This window comes from Vulpes vulpes, chromosome 6 (genome assembly GCF_048418805.1).
Source record: "Vulpes vulpes isolate BD-2025 chromosome 6, VulVul3, whole genome shotgun sequence".
NCBI classification, from domain to species: Eukaryota; Metazoa; Chordata; class Mammalia; order Carnivora; family Canidae; genus Vulpes; species Vulpes vulpes.
The window spans coordinates 65,106,580-65,120,005 of NC_132785.1; the positions used below are offsets into that span (position 1 = coordinate 65,106,580).

Genomic DNA, 13,426 nt, shown 5'->3' on the forward strand with positions numbered 1-13,426 from the left:
CTGAACAGAGTTCGTCAGCAGGATTGACCTTCAGATCCCCATAGAGGTAACTCATTTGATAATGCACCTCCTATGGATGATCTTCCCTTCTACCTCTACCTCCACTCTCCTAACATTGTTTCCCAGGGCCATCTCCAGGGTCAACCTAAGACAATTGTTCCTTGATCTCCCCAGAAGGAGGTGAGAGATGTGGGTTGAGAGAAAGGTGTTGCAGAAATGAGGTCTTACTGATCCAGTTGCAATGGCACAGGTAGCATGGGATCTTTGGGCAGGTGGACTAGAACAGTATGGAGGGGGTGGTGAGCATAGAGACTCCACAAAAGTTTTAGTACCAGAAGAGAGTGGTTGGACTTTTATCTCCAGTTGGATGAGAGTCATTTGTGATGAAGAGAAACAACTTGCCTGTCAAATGCTGACAAGTTTGGTATCTCTGATGTGGGGGCTAAGGCTGTTGCTTCAGTGGGGAGCTGAGAGAAGACGGGGTTGTGGCAGCTTGGGGAGATGACAAGGTCATCTAGGTCTCTAGTCACCATGTTACTGACCAACTGGGCAGGTCAGGTGGTTGCAGCAGGCTGGGGAAAGTTGAGAAAGTTCAAAGTAGTATCTTTGTGAAAGAATGGATGTGTGGGGAGAAGTACAAAGGTGGCTCCAGGAAGAGTGCAGTGATATTCCTTGTTTGGGGGTGTGGAGTTGTCCAGCAAGTATCACTTAGGCACCTACCTGGAGCCCAGCACTGCAGCTGCCCACGTCTGCTGTGGTAGTGTGGTTCACTACGATGAGGAAGCCCTTCACGGAACAGGTCGTGGAAAGGCATGAGCAGCTCTGTACTTCCCTGGGAAGTTTGAAGGATGCATGGAGACACAGATCCCTAGGTATTTCATGATGAGATTGTCTTCTCAGGTTCCTTCTCAGTATGGGCTCTGCCATGCTCCGAGCTGTGTCATGGACCTTGAGGGGTCTTCAGCGCTCCTTGGTCCCTCTCTCCGCAAAAATGAGCAGCAATAGGACAGACAGGAGCTATACCCTGGCTGAGAAAGTGGCTGTGATCACTGGATCCACAAAGGGGTAAGTGAATGAGAATTCTCGCTGACCTATCATAACACGTCAACATCTCCATCCCACGTCAGGCTCTGCAGTCAATGCCGTTCTCATACAACTTGCCTGACCCCCTCACAGCTCTCACATTTATAATTAACTCCAAATCTCAGCAACTCTCCCTAAAACATCTGGTTTCTGAGTTCCAAAAATGATATGGATAGAAAACTAGCTGTTTCTGAGTCAGAGTAGTGTTGGGGATCTAGTCTCTGTCACTTACTTGCTGGGTAACCTGAAGACATTTAACTTTTTATCATCGGGACAGCCCTCTATCCCTGTTCTTCATAGGCACATCACTGTGGTCTTTTAGGGTCTTGGTATACCAAGGAGAAGCCCAAGACCTACTTGTCTCTCAGACTCAGGGGTTCATTGGCTGCAAATGCCTACCAGCACTAGGGCAATGGGCAGGGCAACATCTCAACCAACTTAGAGACCTTTTATAGATGTACCTCTCCTTTCATCACATTTCTTCCAGTGTCCTTCCAATTCTACTCATCATCTAGCTGCCATAAGGACCCTCAATCTGTAATGAGGCACTACCGCAGGAAGGAGGGAGGGAGGCTTCTGGTGTTGAATGCTGCAGGGGCACCATCTTCCTTCTGACCATTCATGGTCTACACCATCATCAGTTTGGACTATGCAATTTTAGAAGTGCTTAACCATTCCAGGTTTTCCCAGACCCCCGTGATGTTTTAAATCTCTGTACGTGCCCCTAGCACCCAGCTGTCATAACAAACGAATACCTCTAAAATGCCAAGCTGCCCAGAGAGTTTATGCGAAACAGGAGAAATATGCCTTCTACCCTTTTATTACTGGGCTCAGCCAGCCCCTACCAGGGCAGCTTCAGACCTCTTCAGGTAAAAGAGCTGCAGAGGGGACAGAAATCTTTTTCAGCATGAAAGTTTTTCCACTGCAGAACAGAAGAAAGCTGTTGGGCTTAGAGAAAATAATTCCTACCAGAGGTCTCTGGCTAGAACCAAGGGAGAAAACACAGGGCAGCTGAAGATTCTCTACAATTGAGGCTGGGTGCCCAGCATGTTTGCAATTTTTTTTTTAAGATTTATTTATTTATTTATTTATTTATTTATTTATTTATTTATGATAGACATACATAGAGAGAGAGAGAGAGAGAGAGAGGCAGAGACACAGGAGGAGGGAGAAGCAAGCTCCATGCAGGGAGCCAGACGTGGGACTGGATCCTGGGTCTCCAGGATCTCGCCCTAGGCTAAATCGCTGAGCCACCCAGGGATCCCCACAAATGTTCTTTTGAAAACCTCCCTTTAACAAGATTAATATGAAAATTTACTCACCTATAAAATATGATTATCATACCTAGTGAGAATTAAATGAGGTAGCCTTGGTGAAGGCAGGATATGTAGTCAGATTCAATAGTTCTCCATCCCTGCTTGGAAAGATTTGGAGGCCACTCTTGGGCCATACTGTGGAACTCAATTTGTGTCTTGTGATCAGGCTCCCAGGAGGAGGATGGGGAGGGGATGAAGCCACCGTAGCCATCTCTGCCCACAGGATCGGCTTCGCTATCGCCCAGCGCCTGGCCCAGGACGGGGCGCACGTGGTGGTCAGCAGCCGGAAGCAGCACAACGTGGACCGGGCGGTGGCAGCGCTGCAGGGCGAGGGGCTGAGTGTGACCGGCACCGTGTGCCACGTGGGGAAGGCCGAGGACCGGGAGCGGCTGGTGGCCACGGTGAGGGGCAGGGTGGAAGGCAGATGGGGACAAGCAGATTCAGCCCTGGTAGAAGGCGGTTGAGGTCTCTAGCATTGGTGTCTAGGCCAACAACACATAGGATAGGGTCCTGCTCAAGGGATAAAACAAAGGGACAACCAGAATGGCTGAGAAGAGATGCTCCTGGCAGGAGGGAATTCACATGGTCTAGACTAGAAGCTTGCTGTCAAAGGGTGATCTGATGATCAGTGGTGGGGCATGTCCTGGGAGCTTGCTGGGGATCCAGAATCTCCCATCTCCTCAGAGCTGCTGAATTGAAATCCACATTTAACCAGACCTCAGGTGAGTGTACCTGTTAGAGTTTGAGCAGTGCAGAGCCAGTGCACTCCAGGTATTAGATTGAGGAGCCTACTAGAGTCGCAATCTGGATTAAGACCAGTTCATTGAGACAGTCCTGGAAGGGGTGAGCTGTGAGGTAAATATGAAGTACTGTGAAATGCACAGGTACTTGTGAATGGGCTCTTGTCTGTGTGACCAAAGGAGGAGAGTTTCCAGAGTGGAGGGAGAAGGGAGGAGGAATTGATTAGAAATCTAAGATATGAAAGAAGGGACAGATTAGAGGCAGTAACCACTGTGAGTGAAGATCTGGACTGGGGGGGTGGGGTGGGGGAGGTGGCCAGCTACCAACCAGACATCTTGCGGGGGCAGAAATTAGATGCTTCCAGGAAGGTGAGAAACAAATATTTCACTCAACCTCTGATCCCTGAGGTCCGACCCTGCCCCAGAATGGCTTCAGCCAGGAAGTGGTTACTTAGTTTGCTCTGTGTCATCAGTTTGGTGGGGGAAGGACAGAGGCTTCTAAAGAACCCTTTATTCCATTTCTTCACCCCACATTCTGTTGTTTCCTTCACAGGCCCTGGAGCATTATGGGGGCGTCGACTTTCTGGTGTGCGTGGCAGGGGTCAACCCTTTGGTGGGGAGCACTCTGGGGGCCAGTGAGCAGGTGTGGGACAAGGTGAGGACTGGAGTAGGATCTTACACATCCTGCATGGTTCTCTGTCCACCATTTTGCACACACATGTGCGTGGATGCATGCACACACATACACAGTACCTAAGGTCCCTCATATTCCTGTCACTATTGACTCTGATGGGTGGAAGATGAGCTCACCTGGGTCCAACCACCCATCAGTAAGCTCAATAGGCACTACCATGCCCCGCCTATGCCAGGCACCAGCAGCCCCCCTCTGTTGACTCTCCTTGTGCTGGTCACTGCTACAAAGTCCTGAGATGCCAGAAATGATTTCTGATCTGTCCATGGTGAGGGATTCTGAGGCTGTCCCAGTCTGGACTCACTGGCACCCACTCTGATCCCATCAGTCTGGCTGTCCCATGCCTCACCTGTCCAGCTGAGAGGAGGGACAGCTAAGAGGAGGGACCGCATCCAGACTTGCCATCCCAGCTGGAATCCGCCAAACATTCTAGGGACTCCTGTTGCCCTGGCCACCTGCCCCTGCTGTCCTGAAGGCCCTTGTGAGAGGAGCTGGCCCAGTCCTGACCCACCCCCTCACCTGACTCTGCTGGTAGAGATGAGTCCATGGTCAGGGTGAGCCGTTCCCTCCTATTGGAATCATCCTCTGAATAATGTCTGCTATTCATCCTTGCAGACACTGCCCCACTTCCTTTTTTTAGTTCTCACATTCCCTGGCCTTCTGGATACAATTTCCAGTTCCCCCTTCTCAGTCATACTCCGGCTTTTCCAATTAAAAAAAAAAAATCCTGGTTGTGAACATTTCCTGACACAGACTGAGTGCTCAGTGTGGATTCCCTCTCTCTCATCCTCACCTCCGTTAAGGCAGTCACTAAAAACAAGTCATCATGACTTCTCCTCTTCTCTTTTCTCCAGCCTTCTCTCTGGAGGTGATGTTAACTGGGGAGAGCGGGTGTGGGGGCCCGCAGTGGGAGGGTCTCCCCAACCACAACTTATTGGTGGTTTCCCAGTGACCGAGGCAGGACAGAAACCTAAGATTTTTTTTCTCCTGAAGGACCCTGTCCCTCACACTCTGTTAAAGAGCAGGACTCAAGCTCTGAGTCTATGGGGAGTACCCTGGGTCCTGCTCTGGCCACAGGTCTCCAAGTGACCAGTGAGAATGGGCCCTGGACAGACCTCATCTCTCCTTCTCCTTTGCCTCTGTATTTTCTCTGATTTCAGGTCCTGGACGTGAATGTGAAGTCCCCGGCCCTCTTGCTGAGCCAGCTGCTGCCCCACATGGAAAACAGAGGGTGAGGCAGGGAGGGGCTAGTGGGCACTGGGGTCTTCGTCCACTGGTGTCCTCTATCCCACAGAAAGTACTTGGGTAGGGGCCCAGGAAGTGCAGTGTGGCAGCAAGAGAAGTGAGATGTGTGTCTTTTGGAAAATATTCTCTATTTCCACACCTACCCTCTTCCCCATGGGATGTGACAGTTGTGAATAAGAGAAACATTTGGTGGGGAGGGAGAAGAACCAGCTTTTCAGAAGACCTTTCACGAGCTCTTGTTCTTTTGATCTCAGAGAATGCAGACTTTGTTTCTTTTAGTGGCAACTCCAGGGAAGAAGGGTCCAGAAGGCAGCAACGTGGAGCCCTAGCTCTGACCCCTTAACTCCAGCCCTCCTCTAGGAGCCATCTCATTAGTTTCCCTTCTCATTAGAGGCACTGTGGCATTTGCTGCAGAGCCTTGCTCTTCCGTGTCCTGGGCAGGCCAGGCTGGGACTGCTTGGCTGCACACTGACCTCAGAGGGGCTGTGGCTTGAGAGCATGCATTACTGGGGCTTTGTTCTCCAGGAGTGCTGCCTCTTGGCTGTGACCCTGGCTGTGGTGACTGGCTAGCACTGACCCTGTCATTGACCTTAGTGTCCACTAGCTTCTCCTCAGTGTTCCAGATATTCTCTGACCTTATCATGAATCTTGAGCTGCTTTCCTCTTACCGTGAAAGTACAATTTCCTGGGGCTCATCTGGGCTCTTAGTTGGACTCACCTGCTATCCCATCCCATCTGCCTTTCTCCTTACAGGGCAGGCTCCGTGGTTCTGGTCTCATCTATGGTGGCCTATGTACCAATACCAGTGAGTATAAAATCCTCGGCATGGGGCTGGGTGAGGGGCAGTGGAGTCTTATTTCCTGTGAGACTCTACAGTGGCGTGTAGAAGAACTGGCCATTGATGGGAGTTGCAATTAACTTGATTACTACAAATTTGGGATTATAATCTCACTTTGCCATAACATCTCTGAAAGCCAAGGATGTTAAGCCATTTGCCCAGGGTATGCGCAGTTCATGGGAAAGCAAGTTCTGAGTCCTGGGATGTCCCCATTCCAGTTTCCTGGCTGAATGTTTAAAAGTCCAGGGTGGCTTTCTCTGTTTCAAACTTGGACACACATGGCAGTGACTCCCTGGCATTTCTCTAATCCTGGACAAGGTCCTCTAGCTCAGAAATTCACCTCTTAAAAATGATTGTAGGGATCCCTGGGTGGCGCAGCGGTTTGGCGCCTGCCTTTGGCCCAGGGCGCGATTCGTGGATCGAATCCCACGTCGGGCTCCCGGTGCATGGAGCCTGCTTCTCCCTCTGCCTGTGTCTCTGCCTCTCTCTCTCTCTCTGTGTGTGTGTGTGTGTGTGTGTGTGACTATCATAAATAAAACAAAAAATTTAAAAAAATGATTGTAGTTGGGGAAAGGCAGCGGAAGGGATTTTAGTTGGGGCCTAAAGTCTGGTGTTTCATCTCAGTGTGAGACCTAGAGTCACAGCTCTGGCTGTTCAGGTGACATTCTCTCCTGCCAATTCCAATACCTTTGTCTATTTACTTTTGCTTTTCAGAAGCTGGGAGTCTACAACACCAGCAAAACGGCACTGTTGGGTCTCTGTAAGTCTCTGGCTATAGAGCTGGCCCCAAAAGGCATCCGAGTGAACTGCTTGGTGCCAGGAATAATCAAGACTGACTTTATGCAAGTGGTGAGGATCACAGTCTTTGCTCCCCAACCTGTCCCGTGGTTCTCATTTGTCCCTTCCCTGGCCAAGCTCTTGGTGCCCACAGACAGCTTCATACTTGGATTGTAATCTCAGTCCAGGCCCAATTCAGAAGCTCTGCCCTGCAGACTTTGGCACCAGCAGCCTCTCACTTTCCTGCAGAATGGGGTCTCTATTCTCAGTAGGGAGCAAACCAAAGCTCTGCCCCACTCTTCTCTCCTGAACATGGTCATCCTCCCACAGAGGCATCGATCTGCCATGGTGCCCTTCCCACCACCCCTGCCCTACCCCCGCAACAGTCCTTTTGCCTAACACTGACTCTGAAATCTTTTCTCAGGAGAAAACATTGCCATACTTGCTACCTGACTTTAATGACATCTATGGATTGCAGCGGTAGGTAGAATGACATCTATGGATTGGGGCTTTAATGGTCCGTGGCTACTCTGAAGGAAAGTTCAATTTCAAGAAGAGACAGAGCCTGATTTTCCAGTCTGCTGGCTGATCTCCCTTGCTAAAGTCTGAGAGTAGCCTGGGGCTAGGGGATGGAGGGTGGGCATGTTCCTGCTGAGCCCACCTTGACCTTCCCCAGAACCTGATTTGACTAGAGTTTTGTGAGGTATTGGTCTGTAGGCTCAATACCGGGCCCCCTCTGGTCCAGCAGAACCTGAAGTCGGAGCTTAACACTGGATGGGCTGTGACCTCAGTTCTGCTCTTTTCCTCTCAGGTTTGGGGAGCCTGAAGAATGTGCGGGAATTGTGTCTTTCTTGTGCTCTTCAGATGCCAGCTACATCACTGGGGAGAACATCGTAGTAGCTGGCTACTCTCCTAAACTGTGAAACAGACTGTTAAGAGAGTGGAGCCATGGTCCTTGGTGTGAAACTGGGGGTTGGTGGAGAATATGGAGGTAGGGGAGCCTTAGGGTACAGAATCATACAGGGAAACTTGTTCAGGAAATGAGAAGGAAAGTCAGGACTCTGAAATTTCTCATTTGGAAATAAACATGTTTGGACACTCCCAATCTGGGCTCACCCTTGTTTGGTAGTGATATATGAGTGGTTCCTTTGACCTGGAAGCCTCATCCCCAAGATTAGTCCCTTCCCTTATCACCCCCAAGACTTTACCTCCTCGTCCTTCCTTCCACCCTTCCCAATGAAGTTGAAAACTGAGCAGGATACTTTCTATCACCCCTTTGTTTCTGTTTGTTTGTTTATTTTTATCTTTCAGGTCTCGGATCAAATAGAACCTTCTCTGAGATACCTTCCCTTGACTACCCTATGTAATATCGTTCCCACCCAAGTCACTTTCTATGACATTATCTGCTCTGTTTTCTTCATAGCATTTCTAACTCTGACCTTATTGTTTTTACTTGTTTACTTATTTATTATATGCTTTATTCATTCAAATGTAGATTCCATAAGACCAAACACCTTGTCTGTCGTAGCCATGAGTTCATATGAGTATTCATAGCCATGAGCACTTTGCATATAAAAATGCTCAATAAATATTTGTTGAATGAATTCACTGCCATCTTCCATTCTGGCTCAGTGATTCTCCTGCTCATGTTTCAGACTGAAGCTCATCCATCTACTAGAGGTCACTTTAGGGAGCCCCGTAAATAGATGAAACATGCTCATTTCTGGATTAGACAAGATTTTTCTTTCTCTGATGCCTCACCTTCCAATATGACTTTGCCTTTTAATATCATCTGGCAATCTTCTTACATGGTCTCACTTGGGAACATCTCCTTTTCCCTTTAACGTGTTTTGAAACAGCAGTTTTTTTTTGTTTTTTTTGTTTTTTGTTTTTTCCTTCCTAGTTCTGGAAGTTAGAAGTCTGAGATCAAGATGTCAGCAGGGTTGATTTCTTCTGAGGCCTCTCTCCTTACCTTGCACATGCCCACCTCTTCCTCTTCTTCACGTTGTCGTTCCTCAGTGCCTGTCTGTATTCTAATCTCTCCTTATAAAGACACCAATCATATTGGCTAGGGCCTACCCCCCGAAGACCACAATTAACCTTAATTTTCTTTTAAAAGATTCTATCTCCAAATATGCTCACACTCTGAGATGCTAAGGTTTAGGACTTCACCATAGGAATTTGAAGGATGGGACACAGTTTAGCCCCTAACGTCAATCTTCTTATATCCCCTTCCATACCACCCCACCCTCCACCTTCATAGAGGAGGCAGAAACAATAATCTGGGAACTCCAACTTCTCATCCTTCCTGCTGCTTATGAATTGGTGAGAAGTTCTCAACTTTCCTCAGGCCCTCCCCATAGTGAAGGGTGTCCTCCCCCATTCCCCTCTAACCCAAGATGGCTCCTACTTTTGCTCTAAGTTGAGCTTCTCTTCCCACCCTCTTGGGGTCTTTGAGCTGCCAGTTAGTCTCTTCTGTGTCTCTTTAGCATCTCCAGTGGCAAATTTAAGCCAGAGCACTTGATCTACCACATCTGGCTCCACAGATCTCAAAACACTTCTGCACCCATGACAGGTCCTTTTCATGTTATTTTGTGTTTGAGACTCTGCAGGGGGTTATGGGCTTCCTGCTTGGAGCTGGCATTCCATGCAATTATTTCCTTCCTGGTGTCTGGGGAGAGGAAGGATGGCTTCTCCTTTTGGGGAGAGGGCAGGTGGTGAGGCCAGTTCAGGAAGTATCAGCTCACCTCTGGTGTGGGGAGCTGCTGGCAGTCACCACTCTTGCTCAGTCAGGAGGAAGAGTCTGTGGGCTCCCAGAACTTTTTACTGCCTTCTTGGCTTCCTCATTTCCAGAGCTACCCGTACTATCCCTTCCCTTACAAAGCTATTTTCATTCCATGTCAGAAAAATCAGTTAAAGTTTGGCAGAAGAGCTGGCAAAATATTTTCAGTGTGTATTGGGCTCGACTTTGTTATCTCTGAGCAAAGGTTAATGTGTAGGTTTTTGTCCATTAGAGATGCAAAGATTTTGTCTGTTAGAACAGATGATCCCTTAGGACACCTGGGTTGCTCAGTGGTTGGCTCAGGTTGTGATCCCAGGGTCCTGGGATCCAGTCCCATATTGGGCTCCCCACAAGAAGTCTGTTTCTCCCTTTCTCTATGTTTCTGCCTCTTTCTGTGTGTCTCTTCTGAATAAATAAAGAAAAGCTAAAAAAAAAAAAAGAGGAAGAAGAAGAACGGACAATCCCAAAGGTTATGGTTTATTGCTTGTTGGACATTAAACAGTTTTGTGTCTAACCCCAAAATCTCATTCTAATATTCCCAAAAAAAACCTAGCTTCTCAAATGTTCTTTGAATTAGTCTTCACATCTTAACATCTCATCAATTAATCACTCATTGATTAATGAGTCAAATATGTTGTTGATACCTGCTCATTTTATTTTTGTATGGGGGTCATGGTATTATTTTTTTTGAAAATTACACTTTAACACTGTTTTATTGTATGCAGGGGTAAATAAAAAGGAGAGGATTAGACTTTGGGGTAGAATCATTTTTATAAATGATGCTGCCGAATTTCTCTCTTTCTATTATTTGTTTACCTTTCACATGAAAAATTGTTTAAATCCTCTTTCATTTATAAAGAGAAAGCTCCCAGTAATCCTTTATCATTCTGTGGCTGCCATATAATACCCTCTTTGTTTGACAAAGTGGTTTAAAAAAGTTGTGTGAGTTGTTTAAAAAGTTACCTCAGACCAAATGTCTAAGGCAATACATGAAAAATATCATCAAATATATAAAATTAATGTTAGATGGGTGTGAAAGTTTCATACCTATGTGAGGTCATTACAACGACAAGAAAGGAGTTCTTTATGCTTCTCTACTGACTTTGCTGCAAAGTTTTGACCTCTCCCAGGCATTTGCAGGATCCCCACTGACCCTTTACCTCAATCAGCTTTAACTACCTCTCAAAGTAAGTGAAAGCTTGCAGTTGCCACACCTCTGCACAGACTGCCTCTTGTATCACCATAGAAACAAGACCCTCAGGTAGAAAAAGAAAATCCACATTTTAATGAGGAAGACCGCTGTAAAATATGGATTAATGAGCTGAACAACAGACAAAGTGGAAGTTGCAGTAGGAAGGAACCTGGGTGGCAGCAAGGGCAGCTGGAGGAAGGAGACAGGATGGATATTTTGTTGGCCTCAGAAGGCAGAGATAAGATGTAGAGTCTAACTCCTGTTCTATGTGCCTGTATGGTGCTTGCGTGCAGGCTCCCACTGTGGTGACGGAGCAGTGACAACAAGCAGAATACTCATGACCTTGAATTGCCTTCATATTATTTTGGGGGATCAGGCAAAACTAACACATGAGATTTAATAAGTGTTAGGGACTGAATGTTCGAATTTCCCCAAGAGTCATGCAGAGATCAACTCCACAGTGTGGTAATATTTGGAAGTGGAGCCTTTTGGAGGTAACGAGGTCCTAACGGTAGAGACCCATGATGGGATGAGTGCCGTCTAAGAAGGCTAAAGAGCTAGCTTGTTCTTTTTCCATCCTGTGAGGGCACAGTGAGAAGTCAAAGTCTGCGACCCCAAAGGAGGTTCTCACCAGAATCTGATCATGCTGGCACGTGGTCTCTGACTTGTGCCCTCCAGAAATGCGAGAAGTTAACTTCTGTTGTTTTTAAGTGACTCAGTCTATGGAACTTTGTTATGGCAGTCCGATTGGAGGCACTCAGCTTCACAGAGAAAGTGTGCAAATTAATGAGAAAAGTAGTTTCTAAGTAGGAAGAGTGCAAAATTGATGAAAAACAGCGCATAACAAGGACATCTAACTGGCCAACAGCCATATGAAAAAAATTCAACTTAATTAGTAATTAAGGAACTATAAACAAAAGCAACAATGCATTACCGTATTGCTCATCAAATTAACAAAGATTTTAAAAGGACAATACTTAATGGTGAGGAGGGATAAGATGAGTACATTCACACATTTTTGGTGGAAATGGAATCCCTACAACTTTCCAGGAAATCGATTTGGTATTATGAATCAGGAAGTTCAATCCATTTAATCCAGGATTTCCACTCACAGGAGTCTATACTAGAGAAATAGTTTATGAAATGTCAAGTGCAAAATTATTTGTAAAATCAAAATATTGGTAAAAGTGAAGAGCTCTCATATAAGGAAATTCTTCATTGTGTGTATCCTGCCAGTCTCCCCTTGCTCACTTCACTTCAACCCCGTTGCCCTCTCTGCCGCTTTGGGAGCAGGACAGGTTTGCTCCAGCATTAGCACTATTGCTCTCGCTGTTCCCTCTCCTTGCAATACTCTTTTCCCAGATACCGGCATGATTTGCAACCTTCCTTCATCCAGGTCTACCCTCTACTATATTCTTTTTCCTGCCTTCATTTTTCCCTTTAGCCCTTAGCCCCATCGAACATACTTGATTACAAGTCAATCTAGCTACAAAGTTCATCATTGTCTGGTAGCCTTGAAAAAGGTTTTAAATTTTAAACCCCAATTAAATTCTACATTTCATTGCACTGTAAGTTAGTCCATGTTTCTAAAAATAAGACAGAAAGAAGGACCTTTGAGTCAAATCAAGATTTAAAAGGGCAGAGACTCCAAAATGTGAAATTGGCTGAGTAAGAAGCTGTCTTTCCTTGTTATATGATAGTGATGTAGCTGGTTAAACTCTTCCTCACTGCGGACCAGGATGTTAGAAAATCTTGGCTGTGTAGAGGAGGAAAAATAAATTTCCCTCTACCCATCTAGGTTTTTGGCTGAGATACTCTTGGTAACAAAAAAAAAAAAAAAAAAAGAGATTAACAGGAGAAAAACAAATATAATTTCATACCGACAGGGCCCCAAAGATATGAAACCCAAAGAAGTGACCAAAGCAGGCAGCTTTTATGTTATGTTTTGACAAGGAAAGGATAAATTTGTGAAGAATGAACAAGACAGAGAAGTTGGAGCTTGGGGTAAATTAGAGAGGAAGTAATAAGATTTGTGTACATAGCCTCTCAGCTCCAAATTCCCTGTGTCTGGTGATAAGGATGTCCCCTTTCCTCCTGGCACAGAGAGGGTACATTTCACATGGGAGATTTCTTTTCTGTGTTAGGGAGGCAAAGGACGGTCAGAGTGTCCATCTTGTATTGACTGTTTCTTATGTAAACTTTAATTCAAAATAATCAATATGCACATTTTGGGGCGGCCTACCCCTGAATCCCCTCAGCTATTTCTTGCTACTTTTAGAAACGTGTTACAAAATAGACACAAACTTTGACCCAAGCTGACCTGGCTAAAAGCAGAAAGAAGATAATACACAGCTTTGCTAACAGAGACCCTCCTGCCCATGGCAAGATTGCTGAGGTTCAGTTACTCATGCTTCTTGCAGAATTGCAAAACCTAGACTTTCTGCCTTGTTCTAAAATTAGCATAAAAGGCAAGGAGGGGGGACACAACAGGGGACAAAACTGGGATACTTGAGAGGCAGAGAAATGAAAGGAAGCCAGATTCCTTGGGCCCTTCCCATACACCTTCGTCCTTGAACTCTGATTGAGATAATCCTTCCTAGTGTCAGGGCCCACCTGTGGGCTACAGTCTGATCCCAGGTACAGATGATTCTGCCTTGACTATGGCTTCACCAAGCCAAGAGGGAGACAGTCAGATTTATAACAGCTCCTCCCAACTCCTTTCTTCTGTAAAAGAGTGCTCCTCTCTTGTTCTCCAGACTTGC

At 46.4% G+C, this 13,426-nt stretch overlaps 1 protein-coding gene across 1 annotated transcript; it reads left to right on the top strand.

Moving 5' to 3' along the window:
* Positions 1-925: 925 nt before the first annotated feature.
* On the top strand, positions 926-7,628 carry LOC112926455 (dehydrogenase/reductase SDR family member 2, mitochondrial-like). The gene is made up of 8 exons (XM_026007471.2): positions 926-1,065; positions 2,623-2,800; positions 3,693-3,794; positions 4,991-5,061; positions 5,829-5,880; positions 6,628-6,762; positions 7,115-7,170; positions 7,502-7,628. The coding sequence occupies exons 1-8, from the start codon at positions 926-928 to the stop codon at positions 7,611-7,613; spliced, it is 846 nt and encodes a 281-aa protein (XP_025863256.1). The 3' UTR covers positions 7,614-7,628.
* Positions 7,629-13,426: the final 5,798 nt, after the last annotated feature.

Bases quoted from the DNA above. Each gene is read 5' to 3' on its own strand.
- LOC112926455 (XM_026007471.2), top strand. From the start codon at position 926: ATGCTCCGAGCTGTGTCATGGACCTTGAGGGGTCTTCAGCGCTCCTTG. The intron at 2,801-3,692 runs GTGAGGGGCAGG...TTTCCTTCACAG, and splicing joins GGGAGCGGCTGGTGGCCACG to GCCCTGGAGCATTATGGGGG. The intron at 5,062-5,828 runs GTGAGGCAGGGA...TTCTCCTTACAG, and splicing joins CCCCACATGGAAAACAGAGG to GGCAGGCTCCGTGGTTCTGG.